Source organism: Bubalus bubalis, chromosome 3 (genome assembly GCF_019923935.1).
Source record: "Bubalus bubalis isolate 160015118507 breed Murrah chromosome 3, NDDB_SH_1, whole genome shotgun sequence".
Classification (NCBI taxonomy): domain Eukaryota; kingdom Metazoa; phylum Chordata; class Mammalia; order Artiodactyla; family Bovidae; genus Bubalus; species Bubalus bubalis.
The window spans coordinates 28,647,832-28,670,626 of NC_059159.1; the positions used below are offsets into that span (position 1 = coordinate 28,647,832).

General features: G+C 60.7%; 1 protein-coding gene across 1 annotated transcript in view; it reads left to right on the plus strand.

The window, feature by feature from the left end:
* The window catches only part of MYO15A (myosin XVA), a 52,062-nt gene that overhangs the window by 24,407 nt on the left and 4,860 nt on the right, over positions 1-22,795 (plus strand). Inside the window, exons 24-61 of the mRNA XM_025280454.3 lie at positions 98-182; positions 1,014-1,067; positions 1,165-1,246; positions 1,322-1,452; positions 1,874-1,969; positions 3,101-3,336; positions 4,598-4,761; positions 4,983-5,055; positions 5,245-5,433; positions 5,603-5,715; positions 5,865-5,959; positions 6,144-6,258; positions 6,449-6,516; positions 6,593-6,670; positions 6,826-7,006; positions 7,091-7,223; positions 7,521-7,626; positions 7,728-7,800; positions 8,845-8,966; positions 9,073-9,132; positions 9,555-9,630; positions 9,911-10,026; positions 10,125-10,243; positions 11,859-12,000; positions 12,463-12,574; positions 12,662-12,736; positions 13,135-13,313; positions 13,847-13,962; positions 14,197-14,269; positions 14,521-14,593; positions 14,807-14,880; positions 15,101-15,183; positions 16,843-16,973; positions 17,964-18,058; positions 18,200-18,277; positions 18,588-18,684; positions 20,282-20,442; positions 21,418-21,551. Of these exons, the coding sequence (XP_025136239.3) occupies positions 98-182; positions 1,014-1,067; positions 1,165-1,246; positions 1,322-1,452; positions 1,874-1,969; positions 3,101-3,336; positions 4,598-4,761; positions 4,983-5,055; positions 5,245-5,433; positions 5,603-5,715; positions 5,865-5,959; positions 6,144-6,258; positions 6,449-6,516; positions 6,593-6,670; positions 6,826-7,006; positions 7,091-7,223; positions 7,521-7,626; positions 7,728-7,800; positions 8,845-8,966; positions 9,073-9,132; positions 9,555-9,630; positions 9,911-10,026; positions 10,125-10,243; positions 11,859-12,000; positions 12,463-12,574; positions 12,662-12,736; positions 13,135-13,313; positions 13,847-13,962; positions 14,197-14,269; positions 14,521-14,593; positions 14,807-14,880; positions 15,101-15,183; positions 16,843-16,973; positions 17,964-18,058; positions 18,200-18,277; positions 18,588-18,684; positions 20,282-20,442; positions 21,418-21,551 (4,188 nt within the window). The remainder of the gene's footprint in view (positions 1-97; positions 183-1,013; positions 1,068-1,164; positions 1,247-1,321; positions 1,453-1,873; positions 1,970-3,100; positions 3,337-4,597; positions 4,762-4,982; positions 5,056-5,244; positions 5,434-5,602; positions 5,716-5,864; positions 5,960-6,143; positions 6,259-6,448; positions 6,517-6,592; positions 6,671-6,825; positions 7,007-7,090; positions 7,224-7,520; positions 7,627-7,727; positions 7,801-8,844; positions 8,967-9,072; positions 9,133-9,554; positions 9,631-9,910; positions 10,027-10,124; positions 10,244-11,858; positions 12,001-12,462; positions 12,575-12,661; positions 12,737-13,134; positions 13,314-13,846; positions 13,963-14,196; positions 14,270-14,520; positions 14,594-14,806; positions 14,881-15,100; positions 15,184-16,842; positions 16,974-17,963; positions 18,059-18,199; positions 18,278-18,587; positions 18,685-20,281; positions 20,443-21,417; positions 21,552-22,795) is intronic.

Consider the following 22,795-nt stretch of genomic DNA (forward strand, 5'->3'; position numbering starts at 1 on the left):
AAGGCGGGTGTAGGCATCTCTTCCCCATGGTCACCCATGACCCCTGCCCCCCCGGCCCTCCTACTCAAAACCCCTTCTCCTCTTCTCTGTGCCCCAGGCAGCGGTATCAGCAGATGAGGAGGCGTCTGGTGAAGTTCCGGGCCCTGGTGCACACGTATACGAGCCACCGGCGTTACCTCAAGGTGCTGTAGGCTGGGCTTTCGTCCCTCCCCCCGGAACCAGGCCTGCCCCGTCAGGGTCCATGGGGCGGCAGGGACGGGGAGGTGGCATTTGGCCTGGACAGGCTTGGGTTCAATCCCCGCTTGTCCCTCTCTAGCTCTGCTCTCCTCACCCACCCCTTGGGGTGTGCAGGGGTTGAATGAGAGGCTGCGGGGAGGGTGTGGCCTGGCACAGGGCTCACAGCAGGGCCTACAAACCAGGCACGATTAGAATTTAGCGACCCGAGCAGCACTCGCTCTGGTTTTGCCCTTGTCTTGGTGCTGGTCTCGGCCTGTTGTCACATTTCCACAGCAAGACAGACAAATATAGCCCTGAGGAGCTGCACACCTTTGCTAGAGTTTTGTGGGGCAGCAGGGAGGTGCTTCTCTGGTAGCCCCGGGACAGTAGAGAATCCACCTGCAATGTGGGAGACCCGGGTTCGATCCCTGAGTCAGGAAGATCCCCTGGAGAAGGAATTGGCAACCCACTCCAGTATTCTTGCCTGGGGAATCCCTGAAGAGAGGAACCTGGCAGGCTACAGTCCATGGGGTGTCACAAAGGGTTGGACATGACGGAAGGACTAACACTTTCCAGGGAGGGGCCCCAGAACGCACCTCTCTGCTGCTGTCCGACATCCTGTGCGTCTCTCCTTCCCCAAAGCATCACTGCTCTGCCCTCTGCCTGAGTCTCTTGCTCTCTTCCTCCCACACCCATTTCTCTGGCCACACCACTGCCTCCCCCGTCTGTGAGGTGGGCTTGGGGCCGCCGTCCCCTCTGCCCGCCGCTGCCCGCCTTGACCGTCTGCTCTCCTGCAGCTGAGGGCGGAGCGGAGGCTCCGGGTGGAGGAGGCATGGCTGCGGGAGCAGGAGGTGGGTGTGGGGTCCAGGCGGCTGCGGGGGACAGGAAGGGAGGCCGGCAGGTGGGGGTGTGGCAGGCCTGTCCCTTCACCCTGTGCTGACCCCCCAGGAGCTGAGCAAGCGGCAGGTGGTGGCCGTGGGGCACCTGGAGGTCCCGGTGGAGCTGGCTGGGCTCTTGCAAGCTGTGGCGGGTACGTCAGTGCCGGGCGGTGTTGGGGGGCGGGCTGGCCAGGGGGCCAGGCCCCTCAGGCCTTCTCTGTCCACAGGCCTCAGGACAGCCCAGGGGCCCCGGGTGGCCCTTGTGCGAACTCCTCGGCTTCGGGCCGAGCCCCGGGTCACACTGCCTCTGGACATCAACAACTACCCCATGGCCAAGTTTGTCCGGTGCCACTTCAAGGTAAGAGCTGGAGGAGACCCAGTGACAGCTGGCATTGTCCTCGGATATGGCCGACTTCTGGCCATGCCCTTTGAGAGCAGGCCAGAGCTCTCCAGTTGCTGAGTCATGAGGAGTCTAGGGACTCCGGGGGCCTGGATGGTGGTGGGGGTGCCTCCGGGGCTCCGGCAGTGGCTGCTTGGAAACATTTCAGAAACCTGACAAGCAGTGAGTGGACCCACAGCATATCACGCCCACTGCTCATCTCCTGCCCTCCGGGGGCGTCTTGGAGGGGCTTTGCCCTGATGTGCTGAATCTCCATCTGCATGCTGGGGACCAGAGCCCGGGCGCCTTAGGCTCGTGTGCCCCAACCCGGCCTAGAGCAGTGGGTCCGGAGGTGCCCCTGCCTCCCAGCTCTGTGCCCAGGTGCCTGCTCTGTGCCCAGGAGCCTGCCTTCGGGATGCTGACCGTGCCCCTGAGGACGCCCCTCACGCGGTTGCCAGCGGAGTACCATGTGGAGGCCGTGGGCATCTTCAAGCTGGTACGAGTCTGCACAGACCACCTTCCAAATCACAGCCCCAGCCCTGAGGCCAGACAGGAGACCCCCATGCTGCTCCCCTGGACCCTCCACCAGCCCAGGCCCTGAGCCCTTGGAGGAGGGACTTCTGGGAGGGACTTCTGGGAGGGACTTCTGGGAGGCAGTGTCTGTCCTCCTCTCTGGGGTGGGGTTTGGGGATGTTGCCAGTTGTCTCAGCAACATGGCTGCCTCCCAGCCTCTCTGGAGCTTCCAGAATAGAGCCTCGTCTGAAAGGGGAGGCAGAGAAGACCTAACGAGTGACCCACTCCTGTGGACAGAGCGGGGGATGGGGGTCGGGGAGCCCAGACAAGGCCCCTCATGCAGCCCTGGGCAGAGTCAGGGAAGGCTTCCTGGAGGAGGGGGCATTTGAGCTGGAGAGGAAGGTGGCAGCGGAGTCTCCAAGCCAGGGCGAATGGAGAGGTAGAGAGGAGAAAAGTTGCCATGGTCAGAACAGAGACTCAGGAGAGTAAGGCCAGAGGGGCAGGAGGCCTTGACCAACAAGCCCAGAGCTGAGGTTGGGCTCTCAGGGGCCCAAGGGAGCCACGGATGGTGCTTCCATGGGAGGATGTGGTTGGGTACGCATGCTAGAAAGTGCGCTCTGGGTCCTGGATAGAGCTGGAGGTGAGGGACCTGCTGGAGGCCAGGGTGTGGGGAGGGGCTGGGGCTGTAGAAGGTTCGTGAGCAGAATCTTGACTTTCCCCAAGCCCTGGTCACTTGGCCCGGGGTAAGCCAGGCTGGCTTCCCAGGTGGCACTAATGGTAAAGAACTCGCCTACCAATGCAGGAGATGTAAGAGATGGGGGTTCGATCTCTGGGTTGGGAAGATCCCTTAGAGGAGGGCATGGCAACCCACTTAAGTATTTTTGCCTGGAGAATCCCATGGACAGAGAAGTCTGGCGGGTTACAGCCCATAGGGTCACAGGAGTCAGACACCATTTAAGCAACTTAGCATGCACAAGCCTGTTACAGTTTTACTGTGGGGGAATTTTATATGGGCAGGGGGACTTGGGAAGGACATGTGAGGGATGCATATGAAGGGGTGGGGACCAGTGGGAACAGCCCTCTGAGAGGCCCAGGAGAATCTGCTTGTGGCCAGATCCTACGTTTCATGGGCGACCCCCAGCTGCACGGCGCCCGGGACCACGTCTTTGGGAGCTACATCGTGCAGAAGGGACTGGCAGTGCCTGAGCTGCGGGACGAGATCCTGGCACAACTGGCCAACCAGGTGTGGCGCAACCCCAGCTCCCACAACGCCGAGCGGGGCTGGCTCCTGCTGGCCGCCTGCCTCAGCGGCTTCGCACCGTCCCCGCGCCTGGACAAATACCTGCTCAAGTGAGTGGAGCTGGGGGGCCAGGGCCCAGGGCAGATGCCAGGCCAGGCAGGAGGGAGGCTCTGTGCCTGGAAGCTCAGGCTCGGGGGCTGGCCCAGGGCTTCACGTCAGAGGGCAGGGGTCAGACAAGACTGGATACAGGGCTTTCAGAACTCAGCGGTGACCGGACCAGGGTGTGGGGAATCTGGAAGAGAGGTGCTGACCTCTCATGTGGTGAGCAGTGAGTTGCAGCAGGGTCATTAGGCATGTAGATTCCAACAGTCTGTGTTCAAATCCCAGCTCAGCCACATGTAAGCTGTGTGACCTTGGGCAATTTAAATAACCTCTCTGAGTCTGTTTCCTCACCTGTAAAATGAGCATGGTTAGAGTACCTGCATCAGGCTGTGTGAGAATTAACCATGCAAACACGTGTGAGATGCCGAGAGGACAGGCTGGTGGTAAGCGCTGTGTAAGCATGGCCGTCGTCAGCATCCTGATCATGTTAAGGTGATGGTGATGTCCCCCTCCTTGGTGACGAGGTTGATTTGCATGGGAAAGAGCTCAAGCAGGCCCTCAGTGCGAAACCTAGCTCTGACTTTCCCGCCATGTGACCTGGGGCGACTCACTGCCTCTCTCTGAGCCTCTTTCCTGACCTGGGAATTGGGGATGGTAACAGGACCCACCAGTGGCTGTGGGCTGCAGAGCATGCAGAGCCTTCCCGAGCTCAGCACAGTAGGGGCAGCTCCCTGGGACTCTGCTGGGGGCAGGGCCACTACCTGCCTGCTGGGCTTCCCATGGGCATGGCTCTAGCTTCCCTGTGGTAGCCACAGGCCACCAGCAGCGGGGAGGGGCGGATGAGGAGTGCCCGCCCCTAGCGGGGAGCAGGCTGGTTGACCCTGGGTCAGCTGGAACCCTCACAGCCATCTGTGAACTCGGTGGCAGGCCCAGAGAGGACTGATGACCACCCGGGTGGCCTGGTAAAATGGAAGTCCCCGGAGGCCAGGTCTTTGCTCACACCTCCTGCAGGCCCCATCCTGGCAATGACATTTTGCTCTGTTGAGCTTAGTTGGGCTGCCTGGAACCTTTTTGGTGTCCTTGGACTCCTGCTGGCTTGAGGTACCCCTGGCTGGCCTGGATGCTTTCAACTTAGCCTGGAGCGCCAAGCTGCCCTAATCATTGGCAGCCCAACCTCAGATCTCTGGGCTGGCCTGGGCATCCCTGACCAGTCTCAGGGTTCCCCCACGTCTGGCTAGCCTCGTCCTTGCTCCAATCCCTACCTGCCAGGTTTGTGTCCGATCATGGGCGCGGTGGCTTCCAGGCCGTGTGTCAGCATCGCCTCATGCAGGCCATGGTCTCTGGGGCTGCCCGCACCTTCCCTCCGACTCAGCTCGAGTGGACAGCCACCCAGGAGAAGGCTGGCATGGCACTGGACGTGGGCTGCTTCAACGGTGAGCGGCCCTCCCCTGCCTCCCATGGAGGGGCAGCAGAGCCCGGGGTTAGGAGAAGCTGGGTGGCCCTGCTGTGAGCAGCCTGGAGAGAGGGCAGGACCTGGACTGGGGCTGGGAGCAGGGCCGTGAGGATGTTCAGCCGGGGCCCATGATGAGAGCGGGGAGGCGGCAGGACGGGCCGCAGATGCTTGGAGCCAAGCCCCACCCCTGCTGCTGCCCAGGTGACCTGTTCTCCTGCCCAGTGCAGTCCTGGAGTACGGGGGAGGAGGTGGCCGGAGACATTCTGAGGCACAGGTTGGCTCCTGGCATGCCCCGCCCAGCACACCCCTGCACACCCGGGAAGGAGGAGGTGGGGGCGGGAGACCAGGTCCCCCAGTCCCGGAGTGTCTGCTCCAGTCACGTGTCTGGCTCCATCCAGGGTCTCCCCGGGCGGTACCTCTTGGCGCCGTCCCTCATTCCCATCCCTCCACGTGCTATCACCAGGGGGCTGGTCGACGGCTGGCGAGGCTGGACGGTGGCCATGAAGAATGGGGTCCAGTGGGCAGAGCTGGCTGGCCACGACTACGTGCTAGACCTGGTGTCGGACCTCGAGCTACTCAGGGAGTTCCCTCGACGGAAAGCCTACTTCCTTGTGGGTGCGGAGGGGCCCCCGGCCTGCAGGGGAGGCCTCAGGTAGAGGTGGTCTCTCCCAGCCCGAGGCCCCCCTCCTGCATGCTGGTGGCTGTGAGCTGAATTTGAACTTCGAGGTCTGCAGGAAGGGGGCCTACCTTCAAAGGGAGAACTCCGGGGTACAGAGGAGGGTCTGCCAGGGGGCTCAGCTGCTGTGTTCCCCATCCCCCAGGGTGTTTGGGAACAGCTGGGACTCGGATGATGACGCACCCACCAAGCCCCAGCCCCAGGGGCTCGTGCCTGTAGTGGCCGACTCGGATGGGTACTGCAGCCACAATGAGAACGGTACAAATGGGGAGCCTGAGGCTCAGAGAGGGACAGTGACCCTCCAAGATCCACCAACAGTGGCCACTGTCTCTGGTGGGGAGGGAGCCTGGGGGCGAGAGGAGTGATCAGCAGGAGGAAAGAATTTGACTTTCCCCCAACCCAACCAGACTCGGACAGCCTTGGAGAGCCTGCTGTGCCCCACAAGGGGCTGGACTGCTACCTGGATAGCCTCTTCGACCCCGTGCTGTCCTGCGGGGATGCGGTAGGGACTCAGCGGGCCTTTGAAGGCCAGAGCAGGGCGCGTGCACAGGAGCCTCTTGCAGCCGGGCCCTGGGGTGGCTGGAGGGGGGCCCCTGGGAGGAGGTGGGGGCGGTGTCAGGTGCCCGTTGCCTTGGAGCCTGGGGAGTGTGGCATTGGGGCAGTCACTTGAGCCATCTGCTCCCCAGGACCTGGAGAAGCCAACAGCCATTGCCTACCGCATGAAAGGGGGAGGCCAGCCAGGTGGAGATGGCAGCAGCAGCACTGAAGGCCCCCCCAGGAGACCCCCAGAGCCAAAGCCAAGTCAGTGCCTCCTCCAGCTCGGGTTCAGGGTTGGGCTCAGCGGGGCCCCGTGATTCTCAGGGCAGCTTCAGCCCTAGAACAGAGGCAGCCTCAGGCTTGCGGGGTGAGCTGACGGGGTGGGCAGGGTAGGGAATTCCCACCCCTACCTCCCTCATCTCTGGATCTCTGCCCCCTGACCCGGTCACCCCAGTTCCAGGCCTGGACGCCTCCACATTGGCCCTGCAGCAAGCCTTCATCCACAAGCAGGCAGTACTGCTGGTGAGTGCCCGGGGACTGGGGTGTCCTGCCAGGGGGCCCAAGCCTGGGCCTACCCGCTCACCCCAACTCTCTGCAGGCCCGGGAGATGACCCTGCAGGCCATGGCACTCCAGCAGCAGCCCCTGAGTCCCACCCCGAGACCCTTCCCCCCAGAGGTGAGCCTGGCCCCCCATGAGTGCTGTGTTGCCCCAGGGCATCGCTGCACCTCACTGAACCAGGAGCCCCCTCCGCCTCTCTTGGGCCAACGTGGGGTTCCTGAGAGCAGACTGACATGACCCAGGAAGCCCTCCTCACACTCTGCTCTCCACAGAAACCCTTAGCGTCAGAGGCCCGGCTGAAGTTCTTAGGCACTGGACTCCCAGCCAAGCCCGTGCTCCTGCGGTTTGCTCCGAAGCCCGCAGCCCCCGCCCCTCTGGCCAAGGCCCCGAGGACGCCCACCAAGCCCGTGGCTGCCCCCATTCTGCCCCAGGGCTGGGCTTCTCCAGAAAGCAGTAAGTATCCTGTTGCAGGAGGGGTTTCCCAAGATGGGACAGGAGGGTGGACTCACCTACCCCCTATACCATGCCCCGCCACAGCCTCACCCTGCCTGGAGCCGGTCCGGTCTTCGACCCTCAACTCGGAGCACTTCCCGCAACCCACGCAGCAGATCAAGGACATCGTCAGGCAGCACCAGCAGCTGCCCCGGGGGGGCCGGCCCGAGGCCCTCAGGTCAGCCCACCCATCCAGCCCTCCGGCCCTCTTGCGTGACTGCCTCCCCCTGTGCCTGTCTGCTGGGCTCACAGCACCCTGCCCAGCAGCCTTTAGGGAGTGTCTGTTCACCCAGGTGGTCCAGATGAGACCCCTCCAAGGGCAGAGGGAGGCCAGGACTGCTCTCTAGGGGTTGTGTGTGACCCCATGCCTGTCTCTGGTCCTCTTGGGGTTATCGTGTACAGTGATGGGGGGAAAGGAAGTTCCTGGGTGGGACTGTGTGGCTGTGAAGAGAAGGCTCAGCGTCCCGCTCCCCAGGAAGGACGGCGGGAGGGTGTTCGTAAAGCGGCCTGATCCCCATGAGGAGGCCCTGACGATCCTGAGGGGGCAGATGAGCCCCCCAGTGGCAGCACCCGGCACCCAGGTGAGGGGCTGGGGCTGGTGGGGCCCAGGTGGAACAGAAGACACAGGGGGGCCTCTGGGGGAGCCTCTGTGTACTGTGGTGGGCCATCTTTGTGGGGACAGGTCCCCAGAGAGGCCGTGGCCTTGGTGAAGCCAGTGACCAGCACACAGCGGCCATCCGTGGGGCCCGCTCCAGGTGAGGGCCAGGAGGGAGGGAGGGGCCGGAGGGCAGGTGTCTGAGTGCAGGAGTTAGTCGGTGTGAGCACAGGTGAGTCTTGGTCTGCATGACGGTGGCCTGTGTGTCCGTGTCCCTGGGCCTGTGTGGACGTACTATGTGGACGTTTGTGCAATTGTATCAGCATTTGCATGGCACTGATTTCAGGCCAGGCCCACTCTAAATCCTCACTCAGACTCTTCAACACAGTACTGTCTGTGCACATAGATGTTACAGATGAGAAGACAGACACAGAGAGGTTAGGTGACTCACTCAAGATCACACAGCTCTTAAGTGTCAGACCAGGGACAGAATCCCAGGCCTCCTGACATCACTGCTGGAGTGCTAACCTCTGCACCTCCTGCCTTATGGCAGCCACAGTGATCGTAACAGATCAGTCAGTTCCCATCCACCCGCCAATGACTTTTCAGCGGCCCCTGGGATGAACCCCAGGCTCCTCACTGTGACTCACCCCAGCCTCACCTCCTCCTGCTCCCTGCCCCGGGGCTCTCTGCTCCTCACTGTTTCTGGGCCCATCAGAATTCAGTCCTGCCGCAGGGCCTTCATCCTTGCTGTTCCCCCTGCTGAGAATGCTCTTCGCAGAAGATCCTTGCATGCCTGGCCCCTTTTCATCACGAAGTCTCAAACCTCACCTCCTCAGAGAGGTCTGCCTGACCGCCAAGACCACAGGCCCCTCACAGACCAGCCCCCAGATTTTCCCAGGTCGCCATTTGATTTCTGCCCCAGCTCCCAGCACCGAGAGCTCTGTCCTTTCTGAACTGTCTGTTTCACCCACCTTACCAGGGCCTCCTCCGGGCAGCACCTGGTCCCCGCTGCTCCGGGTATCCCCAGCCCCTAACACCACCCCCACCACATTAGGACTGTAGAGCTGGGTCTCTGTGTGTGGGAGGATGGCAGGGCTGAGAGAGTGTGCCCACGTGCCCACATGATCAGGTGTGTCTACCCATGAGGCAGGAGGAGGCCCCTCTGCTCCAACCTCGCCCTCCCTGGGCCCTGCCTCCCCAGCGCTGCCCTCGCGATCGCTGGAGCCTCCTGAGGATCCCGTGCAGACACGGCTGCACCGCCTCCCGAACCCCGACTTCTATGGCTACCAGGACACCCCCTGGCAGATCTTCCTGCGCAAAGAGGTGCTGGGGCCCTACCAGGGCTGGAGGGGGCGCAGGGCCTGATGGGCCGGGGGTCACAGCGCAGCTGGTGAGGAGCACGGGGCCTCATGGTAGCCCCACACCGCAGGTGTTCTACCCCAAGGATGACCACAGCCACCCCGTGCAGCTGGACCTCCTGTTCCGCCAGGTGAGGGCCTGTCCTGCCTCCCGGCCTCGAGTGGCAGCAGGGCAGCAGGCGTGTGGATCAGCTGTCTGCCAAGCCTCCTGCGCGGGTTTGGGGTCCTCGCCCGCAGTGAGGACAGGGAGCTGGTCTGCTGCGCCCCCTGCCGTGGACGGGCTTGGGGAGCCCACATCCCATATAAGCAGATTCACGGCTGGTCTGAGCTCGTGGGCCCCAGGGTCCACCCCAAGATCCCCTGTGTGGATCAGGAGACTAGGGCCTGGGGAGGGTGGAGATGAGAAGGGTGAGGGTCCTCAGAAATGGGGTCTGATTTACAAGGTGCCCTCACTGCGTGGAAAGCGCCCCATCCCCAGTCGTCCTGACACAGTCCAGCCTGAGCTTCAGGTTTGGGGAGCCCTGCAGCCGCCCGCCTCACGCCCCTCCCACAGGTCCTGCACGACACTCTCTCTGAGGCCTGCCTGCGCATCTCTGCGGAGGAGCGGCTCCAGATGAAAGCCCTGTTTGGTACTGCGGGGTGTGGGGAGAGAGGGGCAGCCTGCTGGAGCCCCTGCCACCCTCTCTGCGCTGCTCCTAGCCTCTCCCCAGGGCCCAGTGGCAGGTCTGGGTTGGGCTATACTGGCCCGACTGCGGTCCCCACTGTCCTGTCTGTGGATATCAGTTTCCCCATATGGATGCTGGGAATGCAGTGGTCTGACACCTCCTTGCTGAGGGTCAGCCTCCCCTCCATGCACTGTGGGTCAGCAGGGGAGGGGGCCCCGGTCCTGACCCGACCCGTGTCCCTCAGCCCAGAACCAGCTGGACACGCAGCGGCCCTTGGTGACAGAGAGCGTGAAGCGGGCCGTGGTCAGCACTGCCCGGGACAGCTGGGAGGTCTACTTCGCCCGCCTGTTTCCTGCCACGGTAGGAGCCCCCTGCCCACCCCCTGCCCACTCTCTGCCGCCCAGGGTCTCTAGGAATGAGACTGGAAGACCCTCACGTGCCCCTTGTCCCCTCCCCAGGGCAGTGTGGGCACCGGGGTGCAGATGCTGGCTGTGTCCCACAAGGGCATCAAGCTCCTGCGTGTGGTCAAGGGCAGCCACGAGGCAAGTGGGCAGCTGCGGGTCCTGCGCACCTACAGGTGAGTGGCAGGCGCGGGGGAGGGTTGACACAGGGCATGGGCGGGGCATGGGTTGGCAGGATTAGGGGCATGGGCTGACACCAGTGCTTCCTCCACGGACCGACTCGCTCGATGGCTGGCGGCTGAGTACAGTCAGCTCTCTGTGTTCACAGGCTTCACATCTGCAGATTCAACCAATGGTGGATGGGAAATACTCAGAAAAAAAAATTCCACAAAATTCCAAAATGCAAAACAAATTTTTCACTCATTGGCAACTATTCCCATAACATCTATCTTGCTTTTATAACTACCTGTACAGCATTTAGGGAGAAGGCAATGGCACCCCACTCCAGTACTCTTGCCTGGAAAATCCCATGGACGGAGGAGCCTGGTAGGCTGCAGTCCATGGGGTCGATAAGAGTCGGACACGACTGAGCGACTTGACTTTCACTTTTCACTTTCATGCATCGGAGGAGGAAATGGCAACCCACTCCAGTGTTCTTGCCTGGGGAATCCCAGGGACGGCGGGGCCTGGTGGGCTGCCGTCTATGGGGTCGCACAGAGTTGGACACAACTGAAGCGACTTAGCAGCAGCAGCAGTACAGCATTTACATTGAATTCCCTGATAGCTCAGTTGGTAAAGAATCCACCTGCAATGCAGGAAACCCTGGTTTGATTTCTGGGTTGGGGAGATCCCCTGGAGAAGGGATAGGCTACCCACTCCAGTATTCTTGGACTTCCCTTGTGGCTCAGCTGGTAAAGAATCCACCTGCAGTGTGAGAGACCTGGGTTTGATCCCTGAGTTGGGAAGATCCCCTGAGTATTCCGACCTGGAGAATTCCATGGACTGTATAGTCCATGGGGTCACAAAGAGTAGGAGACAACTGAGCGACTTTCACTTCACTTCACTTCAAGTGTTAAGAGTAATCTAGAGATGATTTAAAGTAGAAAGGATGTGCATAGGTTATATGCCAATACCAGGTCATCTTATGAGAGGGACTTGAGCACCCATGGATTTGGTTGCCCTCCAAGGGCCCTGGAGCCAGTCCCCCACAGATACCGAGGGATGACTGTACCTACCATGTGCCTGGCTCTATGCCAAACCCTTTAATCAAGGAAACAGGCTCAGAGAACGATGTTGCTTGTCTTGGGTCACCCAGCCAGGCAGTGGTGAGCTGGGAGCCAGTACCCCATCCTCAGCTTGGACACCCCTGAAGTCCCAGCCCAAAGCCTACTGAGGGCAGGGCTACCGCATGTGAACAGCCAACTGCAGATGCTTGAGTGTGAAACCTTCCTGCATCCTCCGACCCCTCCCTCCCAGCAGCCCATGGTCCTTTATGCCACAGCACAGGGAGTCTCAGGCATCAGTGAGGTGCAGGCTCCTTCCTTCCAGAGTCTGAGCATTCGCTTAGTGAAGGAGACAGATCTGTGGGCAAAATCTGGGGGGGTTGGATCAAGAGGCAGAAAAATAAATAAAAGACAAAGCGTGGGGGTGCTGGGAGGTTGTGGGTTCACAGAGTGATGGGCAGGGCGCTGGAGTCACGGGCAGGGGGGGAGGGGCCAGAGGTGCAGACAGTGGTGGGGGGTGTCCCTCTGGCCGTGGTGTCCTGCTTCATGCCACCTCCCCCTCCTCCAGCTTTGCGGACATCCTCTTTGTGACCATTCCCTCCCAGAACATGCTGGAGTTCAACTTGACCAGTGAGAAGGTTATTCTCTTCTCAGCCCGAGCTCACCAGGTCAAGACCCTGGTGGATGACTTCATCCTGGAGCTGAAGAAGGTCAGGGCCCTCCTGCAGATGCCCGCAGCAGGCTGAGGGCCCGAATGTACCAGCCACGCCCGCCTGGGAGGGGTGGATACACCTGTGTGTCTGCGACTGTGTCTGCAGGCTCTTGTTCGAGCTGTGCTTTCCAACCTGGGGCCTGTGCCCCTGCTGCCGGCCTCTCCAGGGTGCTTCACTTAGGCCTCTGGGCTCTGCAGCAGCCTTGTTCCTCCCCTCCTGCAGGGGCTGCACTGCCCATCACTGACCGCCTGGTGACCACATCCAGCCCCATGCTTCTTCCAGACCGGGCAGTCCCCAGGCCTGGCACCTGGCCTCAGCGCTGAGGCTCTGGGAGGGGTAGGGATGGGTCAGGCCTGTGGCCGTGCTCTCACAGCCTGTGTGCAGGGCAGGGGAGTGGGCCCTGGCCTCTGGGAGGAGGGCATGGGCCCACAGCCTTCACCCGGCCCCTGACTGACGCAGGACTCGGACTACGTGGTCGCTGTGAGGAACTTCCTGCCTGAGGACCCTGCACTACTGGCCTTCCACAAGGGTGACATCATCCACCTGCAGCCCCTGGAGCCGCCTCGACTGGGTCAGCACCGGGCGGGACGGGGTGTGAGTGCGGGGGCGGCGGGGCAGGGGCCTCCCTGGCGGGTGCTGACGTGGGCCTGGCCCGCAGGCTACAGCGCAGGCTGTGTGGTCGGCAAGAAGGTGGTGTACCTGGAGGAGCTGCGGTGCCGGGGCCCTGACTTTGGTGGGTACCCTGGGGCCCCCGTTCAGCTGCCTGAGCTGCCAGACCTGGAAACCCCAAACAGAGCAGATGCGCTATGCGGGTCCTGTGGTCCCCAAGGGTCTCGCCGGGCTGTAGCTGCTAAGATGGCCATGCAGCCCAGCCCCTGTCCACACATCAGGCTGACGGGTCTCCGTGGACATTAGTGCCTCTGTGTTGTGGCCCAAAGGTCCACAGGCGCTGTGTTCTCTCTGCAGACCCCCACTCCAGCCCACCGCTGAGGGGCTGCCTCCCCTTCCCTGAGCCTGTGTCCTTCTGTTCGCCTCCACAACTGGCCCCATGGCATACCTCCCTCACAGACTCTGTACCCCCCTGTTCCCCAGGTGACACCCTCTCACTGCTCAGACCCTTTCTGCCCCTAGGCTGGAGGTTTGGGACCATCCACGGGCGCGTGGGCCGCTTCCCTTCTGACCTGGTGCAGCCCGCAGCTGCCCCTGATTTCCTACAGCTGCCTGCCGAGCCAGGCCGGGGCCGCGCTGCCGCTGTGGCCGCCGCCGTGGCCTCCACTGCTGCTGCACAGGAGGTGGGCCGCAGGAGGGAGGTGAGAACCCGGGGCTGGTCAGAGGAGCAGACACAGCAGTGGGGTTGGCCTGACTGTGGAGGTGGAGGGGAGCGGGGTCAGCCAAGGGCAGGCCATCCTGGGACCAGGCAGCCTGGTAGGGCCAGCCAGACCTATGACCTGAGGGATGTGAGCCACCAGATGTGACCAGAGGTGGCTGGAGGTGTGTCCAGTCAGGTAAGGTGGGTGGGGTCAGTGGAAGAGTAAGTGACCAGGCCAGTGGGGCAGGACCAGCCTGGGGCAGCCAGATGGTGAATCCACCTTCAACGGGGCAGGGCCTGGTGAGTGGGGCAAGTTGGATCCTGTGGTGGCATGGAGCTCGCTAGGGTGGAGGGAGATATAGGGGTGAGGGATAAGGTCAGCTAGACCAGGCCATCAGGGAGGCAGTGGGGCCACATGGGGCAAGGGGTGGCCCATGGGGTTGGGGGGCAGGCGGAGAGGGTTTGTGCACAATCAGCCTGGGCTGGCATTGGGCGCGCTCTGACTAGCGGGAGTAGCCGATGGCCCTCTTGCAGGGCCCCCCACTCAGAGCTGGCTCCATGGACCATGGGGAGGACGGCCTGGCTCTTCCACCGTACACAATGCTCGAGTTTGCCCAGAAGTACTTCCGAGACCCTCAGAGGAGACCCCAGTGAGTGGTGGCCCGCCCTGAGGAGGGTCCTTCTCAGGTGGGGCTTTTCCCAGCCACCCAAGCAGGAGGCCTCAGGTCTGGGAGGGAAGGAGAAACCCTGGGAGGGGGCTTGTCTGCAGCCTCTGCCTCAGGGGCCTTGCTGCCAGGTGGGCTGACACTGGGTCCGGCACACTTCATGTGGGAGAGGCTGTCTTGGAGGCAAGACTGATCAGTAGCATCCACTTCCCCTTTCAGGGATGGCCTCAGGCTGAAATCCAAGGAGGGTCGGGAGTCCAGAACCTTGGAGGACATGCTTTGCTTTACGAAGGTGCCCAGCCCCAGGTCCCTCTGAAATGGCCATACAAAAGTGCATCCCAGGCCCATGGACCAAACAGCCTTGCCTGAAGGCCTGGGTTCCTCCGAAAGGAAGTGTCTCATCTTCTCACGGTTCCACCCACCGCCTTCTGTGGTGTGGACTCTTCTGTTGTTAAGATAGGACCCTCCCCCTCCCCTTCCCGCCCCTCCCTCTCTCCTCCCCTCTCTTTTCCTCCCGTCATGACCCAATTCCTCTCCCTACAGACCCCGCTCCAGGACTCCCTCATTGAGTTCAGCGACAGCAGCCTCAACAAGATGGCCACAGACATGTTTCTAGGTGTGGGGGTGGGACAGCAGCCAGGGCCCCGGGCCAGGAGGGACGCCGCACTGTGACCCTTGGTGACCACCACCCCTTCCCTCAGATGTGGGAGGAGAGGAGGAGCCCCCTTCCCCCTACCGGCCCTGGCCATAGCCTCTGGGGGAGGGGTCCAACCCGGGGTGGGCAGGCAGCTGGGAGGCCGGTGGCTGAGTGGGACAGTGTTTCTTCCAGCTGTGATGCGATTCATGGGGGATGCCCCACTGAAGGGCCAGAGTGAACTGGACGTGCTGTGCACCCTCCTGAAGGTCAGTCCAGCCCCTACAGGAGCTCCCTTGCCTGCCCTGTGGCTCAGGTTCCCCATCTGTCAGCCAGGGCTGCAGCCTTTGGGGTGGGAACTGTGTGGCCCAACGAGGAGTGCATCCCGCTGGTGGGGAGGGTTCTGGGGAAGGGACGCCAGGCCTGTTTTCAGGAGCCCACTGTGTTCCTCTGGGCATGTGACCTGTGACCTGGCCCGCCCTCCCACAGCTGTGCAGGGACCATGAGGTCATGCGGGACGAGTGTTACTGCCAGGTCGTGAAGCAGATCACAGACAACACGAGCACCAAGCAGTGAGTGTCCTCCCCTCCCCACCTTTTCCTGCTCCGGAGGGGCCAGGTCAGCCTCCCATCTCCCAGCCTGTGCCGTCTCGACTCTCTCCCTGCCTCATCCTCTTCCTCACGCCAGAGACAGAGCACATATGTTTGAAATTGCTTGGTTTGGGACAAGCCCTTTTTGGTCTCTGAGCTTCAGTCTCCTCATCTGTCAAATGCACTGATAATGGGTGAGTCCAGGTTCTTGGTTGCAAGTGACAGAAACCCAGTTCAGTCAGGTTTAAGCAAAAGAAGGCTCAGGTAACTGAAAAGTCTAACAGAGGACTTTAGGCATAGCTGGATCTAGGTGTCATCAGGAAGCAGTCTTTCTCTGTACCCTGGACCTGCTTTTCTATGTGTCGATATTACTCCCAAACAATATATCTCATAGACTGGCAAGATGATAGCTCTGAGGGGACATTCCCCAGCTCAGCAATCCCAGGCAAAGCAAGACTGATTCAATATTTGCAGCAAAAATTCCCAAATCCAGCCTTATTGGCCTGTCTTGGTCCCATGGGCATCCTTGAGCCAACCACAGAGCTCTGATTGGCTAGACCTGGGTCATGTGCCTATTCCCAGACCAATCACCATAGCCAGAGGGAGGATGAACTCTAATTGGCCAAGCCTGGCTCCCATTTTTTTTTTTTTATTGTTATTCAGTCTCCAAGTCATGTCTGACTCTTTGCAACCCCATGGACTGCAGCACGCCAGGCTTCCCTGTCCTTCACCATCTCCCAGGGTTTGCCCAAGTTCATGTCCATTGACATGAACCAGTCACTTTAACCAGAGGCTTCAGGGTTCTAACTGGCCAGTCCTGGCTCTCATGGGTGCATATGTGCACGCTCAAGTCACATCAGTCGTGTCTGACTCTTTGGGACCCCATGGACTGTAGCCCGCCAGGCTCCTCTGTCCATGGGATTCTCCAGGCAAGAATACTGGAGTGGGTTGCCATGCCCTCCTCCAGGGGATCTTCCGACCCAGGGATTGAACCCATGACTCATGTCTACTGTGCTGGCAGGAGGGTTCTTTATCACTAGAGCCGCCTGGGAAGTCCCCTGGCTCTCATACCCACAGGGACCTGGGGAGGGGTGAGTGGCTTCCCAAAGGAAGCCCAAGTGCTGCACCTGGACACCAGAGGTTCCCACAAGTGAAACCCCGGAGCCAGGGCAGCACAAAGGTAAGCGTCCATGTCTCGCCCATGACTAGCACATGGCGGGGCCCAAAGCCTGTGCTGCTCTTGTTAGCACTGGGCCACCCTCCTGTCCACCTGCTCGCATCCCCCAGGAATTTCAGAACCACTCAGCGCGTCCTCCTGCCCCTCCCACCCAGTCTTACTTGCCACCAGCTCTGCACAGGGTCCCTGGCCCCTCTTCAGGGACCGTCGCCCCCCACCCCAGGAAGACTTGTTCTTTGTGCACAATGGGTATGTCAGGGGCTTCACTGCCTCCCTTCCCTCCCACCCGCCCTGCTACTCAGAATTCCCAACAGAACGCACCTTTGGTCTGACTCTGCCTACCGGCCCTGCTCTCACTGGGCAGGGGCGGGGGCATCCTCAGGAGAAGAGCCTGGCGGGCAGGGAGACTCCTGGGGTGGCTGCAGAGCAGTGGCCACTGCGATGGAGCCCGTGTGTGCTCACAGGGACAGCTGCCAGCGAGGCTGGAGGCTGCTGTACATCGTGGCCGCCTACCACAGCTGCTCTGAGGTCCTCCAGCCGCACCTCACCCACTTCCTCCAAGACGTGAGCCGGACCCCAGGCCTGCCCTTCCAGGGTGAGGGGCAAGCGAGTGGGGACCCAGGGCCAGGGGCTTGTCTGCACCATACGAGGACTGGCTGGGCAGCCAGCAGGAGGGCCTAGCCCTTCTTGCCCGGGCAGTGGTTATTAATATCAATCCTGTCCCCAAATGTTGGCAGAGGTCCCACAGAGGCTGATGCCATGGGTTGTCTGATAGGACGGGGAGGATGGCATATCAGGGATGGCTTCCTGGAGGAAGTGTTGCTCTGTATAGTGAGCACAGAGGAGAGATTTCTAGATGAACTGAGTAGCAGGCATAAAGACCGGAGATGATGTGTGGCATGTGGGAGAGGAGGAGGTGGCGGCATGGCCCTTTCTCTGGTCTTTGGGAATCAACAAGGGTCTTGAGAGGGCGCCAAGGCTGGTGGCAGGGTCTTGGCCTTTTCACCACGGAATTTAGAGGAAAGGGGCTGCTCCTCAGCCTCACCCAAAGTCTAGCTTCCAGAGGAACCCCTGGGTCCCCCTAGGAGAGAGGTCAGGGCACCTGTGGTTACCATGGCAGCCATGGAGGAGATATGAGACCTCACCCTCTCTGCCTCTGAAGCCTCCTCTTTGAGTCAATCAACAAACACCCCTGCATCAGCTCCAGGGAAGGGGGTTGAATATGCCCCCAAACTCTTGACTTGGCCCCTCCCCAGAGCGGGGCGAGGGCACCACTTAACCAGAGAAATGGAGAAGCAGACAATGCGGTCTCTTGCATAGGGACTCTGGACACAGCCGCCAGGGACAAGCCCCCGGCACCAGCTGTCTCCCGGGGCTCATGGATCCGAGGCGTGCGGGCCTCTGATAGGATGTGGGTTCAAATCCAGTGCTTGTACTCTGGCTCTTAACCTTGGGTCAGTCACTGCCCTCTGAATGGTCTCTGCGGCCACTGGAGGGAGAGCAGCCCCCACCAAGGGGGCTTGGGACTGGGGCCAGAGCTCTTCTGCTGGGCCTGCCCCGGCCCCCCTGACCCTGGTCTCTGCAGGGATTGCCAAGGCCTGTGAGCAGAACCTGAAGAAGACGCTGCGCTTCGGCGGCCGCCTGGAGCTCCCGGGCAGCATGGAGCTGCGGGCCATGTTGGTGAGTGTAGGCGGTGCTCAGGGAGGGGGATGGCCAACCCAGAGACCCCTGTCCTGGCCCGGGCACACCTGCAGAGGGGACCAGGGCTGGGTAAGACCCTGGTGAGATCCCACCCTCTCCTCTCTCTGCACCCTCCCCCAGGCTGGCCGCAGTTCCAAGAGGCAGCTCTTTCTTCTCCCCGGGGGCCTGGAGCGCCATCTTAAGATCAAGACATGCACTGTGAGTGAAGGGGTGTCTGGGGGGTGGGACCCCAAGGGTGCAGAGCCACACCCTACCTCCCCCATGAGGCAGGACTTAGCTCTCTGTTGCAGCCCAAGCCCGAGCCTAGGGGAGGTGGGTGGCCTTCAGCTCAGAGTCAGGCTGCAAATGAGAGATGGGCAGACTCGGGACCCACAACTCCAGAAGCTGCGTCCTTCCCTGTGCGGAGCTGACCCAGGGCCTGGGGAGCCTAGCCTCTGCAGGGGGGCCAGGGAGGGCTCAGGGCAGAGGTCACCTGGCTGGTCCAGCCTCTCACTTCCCCCATCCACAGGTGGCCCTGGACGTAGTGGAAGAGCTTTGTGCTGAGATGGCTCTGACCCGCCCCGAGGCCTTTGACGAGTACGTCATCTTTGTTGTCACCAACCGAGGTGAGCGGCCAGAGGACGAGGCAAGCTGGGCCCATGCCCCCCCATCCCGACTGTGAGGCCCCGATTAGATGCCGCTTCCTCCAGGAAGCCCCCCGTCCGGGTGCAGGAGCCTCTGCACCGAGAGCCCCCAGCCCCGCATCTGACCCCTGCCACCCCACTTCGATCTGTGTGAGCTCATCTGGTCTGTCAGGTCGTGAGATGGCAGAAGACAGGGCTCCCCCATGCCTCCATCTGCCTCCCGGAGTGCTCAGTAGGCCCTGCTCTCTGGGAGGGCAGGACTTAACAGAATGTGGCTCCTGTAACCCACACGTGCAAGTACTTTTTCCTGCCTCCTCTGTCCTCACAGCGGCTGAGAGGAGCCCCACCCTCGGCCTCACCTGGCCCTTCTCCATGAGGCCAAACCCTTTCCCCCTGCAGCCCACCTGCTCTAGGCCATGGCTGAGCTTCTGCCACCGGCCGGTCAGTCCCACCCAACTCCAGCTGGCTCTCGGGCTACTGAGCTCTGAACCACATGTCCTCAGCCCTGCCTGAGTCCAGCACGACCTGGGGGGCGGAGAAGGCAGTAACAAAATAATCTTAGTAAGGGAGTTCACGGAGCAGAGGCGACAGCTGACAGCACTTAATCCTATCAACTATCCCACCAGGACCCCATGAAATGAAATGTGTTGTCCTTCCCATTTACAGATGGGAAAACCAAGGCCCAGGGAGCCTGTGTTAGTCTCTTGTTGCTGCCATAACAAATCACTTGGTGACTTCAAACAGCACACATGTATGATCATATGGTTCTGAAAGTTGGAATGTCCCCAGGGCCGAGTCCTTCTGAGGCTCTAGGAGTCTGTTTCTCGCCTTTTCCAGCTTCTAGAGGCACCCAAGTCCCTTGGCTCATGGCCCTCCTCCATCTTCAAAGCCCACAGCGTAGCCTCTTCCAGTCTGTTTCTGTGACCCTCCTGCCTCCTTCTCATAGGCCCCTCGAGACTATGCTGGGTCCACTTGGGTCCCTGTGATTATCTCCCCTCTCAAGACCCTTAATCACACTCCACGTCTCCTCTCCATGAAGGTGTGTGTTCACGGCAGGTGGGGATTATGACGGGAGCATTTTGAGGTCAGGCTGTTTCTCAGCCTGCCACGGAGCCCAAGGGACTTGCCCAAGGTCAGAGCTGGGACTTTATCATCATGCCACATCCCTATTTTCAGTAAAAATTTTTCAAATGTGTGGGACAGGGAGCAGAAATGTCACTTCGGGAAATAAAAACTTACAGCCGAGACCCACTCAGTGCCAGACCCACATCCTCCCCTCACCCCCAGGAGCCCAGCAGGGGTGTCCCCATGGGAGTCCTACAGAAAGGTGCCCACAGGACCTGAGGCCTGTTGTGCTTCTCTGGGTGTAGCCTCCTCTTAGAGAGGGGAGAGAGGCTGGGTGTTCTCTGAGCAGCATCTGGGTGGGGCACCTCCCTAGGCCCAGGTGAGCTGAGCTTTGAGCGTTATTCCCACCTAGGGGCACAACTTCCACAAATCAGGGCCCCCTGTCCTGTTCACCAAGGAAGCTGTGCCCCAGAGCGGGGAGGGGGCTCGCCACATCTGCCCCCACTCCCCACAGGCCAGCACGTGTGTCCGCTCAGCCGACGCGCCTACATCCTGGATGTGGCCTCAGAGATGGCGCAGGTGGACGGCGGCTACGCACTGTGGTTCCGGCGTGTGCTCTGGGACCAGCCGCTCAAGTTCGACAACGAGCTCTACGTGACCATGCACTACAACCAGGTCCGCGCGTGTGGCCGCTCTGAGGCTCCGGAGTCTCTGGGCTCCCCCGGGCTTGGCATCCGAGGTCTTCGTGATTCCAGCCCCGAGGCTTCTGGTCCCCATGTGGGCATGTCGTCACCCTCACTTCCTAATTCTCAGGCCTCTGTCAGCCAGGCCAGCCTGCTCTTCCTGTGTTGCTGCTGGTCTGGGCCCCTCCAGCCAGGCTGCCCAGATGACACGTTTTCAGGCCGTTCTGACCTCTTTCCTCCTGCTCTCCTCCAGCGCTGAGCACCTCGCCTGTCCTGTGCTCAGTAGCATTGTTTTTTGTTTTTTAATATTTATTTATTTGACTATGTTGGGCCTTAGTTTCAGCCTGCAGGCTTAGTTCTCAAGAGGCATGTGGGATCTTAACTCTCCGATCAGGGATCGAATCCGTGTCCCCTGACTTGGAAGGCAGATTCTTAAACACTAGACCAGCAGGGAAGTCCCCCTCTCTGAGGCTTTGCCCGCCCTTTTCACATTGGGGCGCTGTCACTCCCCTCTTGGACTAGGTCATCTCAGTCAGGGCAGTGGTCCTGACAAAGTCGGGGTCTCCCTCGTATGCGGACCCTCACAGACGCGCTGGGTAGAGACAGCGTGCTTCTCAGAAGTTGGGGGCCTGAAGCTGCGGCCATTCTGTGTCCAAGGCCCGTCACTGGGCTCTTGTGCCTGTGGGTCAGCCAGCAGCACCCCTGGGACTTGTGGAAACACGACCCCTGGGTCCTGCACTCTGCAGAGCAGGGGCCAGCGCTTCCCCAGTTCCTCTGGCTTCCAAGCCACGGCCCTCCCCGCTCACCATCCAGGTGCTTCTGTCACTGCTCCCTGAAGCCCAGGAGAGTGACTGCCCCCCTCCCCAGAAGCATGACCCTGGCACAGCTTAGCATCTGTGTCTGGACTTCCCTGGTTGCGTGCCTGGCCTCCTGCAGCCCCTCGTCTACATTCTTCCTGCCCCTGTAGGTGCTGCCTGACTACCTGAAGGGCCTTTTCAGCAGCGTGCCGGCTGGCCGGCCCAGCGAACAGCAGCTGCAGCAGGTGTCCAAGCTGGCCGCACTGCAGCACCGGGCCAAGGACCACTTCTACCTGCCCAGCGCGTGAGTGCCCTCCCGCCCCTGCCCCACCCCTGAGCTGCCCACCCCCCCCTCAGTCCAGACCGTCCAGCTAGGACCCTGCCTCCCAGCAGGACAGGTCACTTCCAACTGGTATTAATAGCTCAGAGCAAACAAGTGATAAAATGCATTCAGAACACATACACTGTGGCCAGGAAGTACACACGGCCCTGCAGAGAGCGTTGGCCACAGGAATGTCCACTGTGATGGCGTTGACAATCTCCAATAGCAGAGGATTCATTAAATTGTGGGGTGTCAGGTGGCCTTTAAACTGATGTTCTGGAAGTGATGGGACCTCGGTCGTCCTCACACTCTCCTTCTTCCTCTTGAAACTTGGGCCCCAAAGAGCTGCTGTGTCTGTGGGTCGTATCTATTGATATATTTACACTATTCGAAATGAAAACAGAAACAATTTAAAATACTGATTTATTAATGAAAAACAAGGACACTACATATTAATGTTAAGATAAATGTGGACGTATAAATAAGTCACGAAAACACAAGTGTATTTTCCCAAGAGTTCCAGTGAGAGGAGCTGCACTGGTTTACCCTTTGCAAATCTGTACCATCTGGCTTAATAGCAGACAGCTGGATACCCGTCCCTGCTTCTCGGTCAGTCTGTTGTGACCGCACAGGTCATGTGGCCTCTGCACCTGCACTTGTGAGAGAACGAGGGGGAGGCAGATGACCGCTCAGATTGTTACGGAAGCGACTTTGCCCTCCCAGCCCCTCGACCACACTTTGAGAACCCCTGCTGTGAATAACTGTAAGAAAGGCAGTGTGTGGACAGGGTATGTCCTGCTGTAAGGGTGCAGCACTTACACCCTTCTGATGCTATGAAGGGAGGGAAAGTGGAGGAGGCACATACAGGTGTCACCAGGCCCGGATGGAGACAGCTGTGGCGCCCTTACTCTCTGTGTGGCATCTGCACGCATCGCACTGGCAGATGCCCCAAACTGCACTCTAATGTCCACTCTTGCAGATGAGGAAACTCAGCCCCAGAGAGGGGATATGGCTTCCCCAGAGTGGGGCAACCAGGATTCAGACCTGGGATGGGTCTGGAGGCCAGGCTCTTACCCAGCAGTGCAGAGAAGGAAAGATGTAGTCTGGAGAGTCTTTTAGGGGTTCCCCTGACATCCCTCCCTTCCCCAGTGTGCAGCCCAGACTGGTACTTGTTGGCATTTTTCAGATGTCCGGAGGCCAGGGCTGCCTTAGGGCTGCCAGCATAT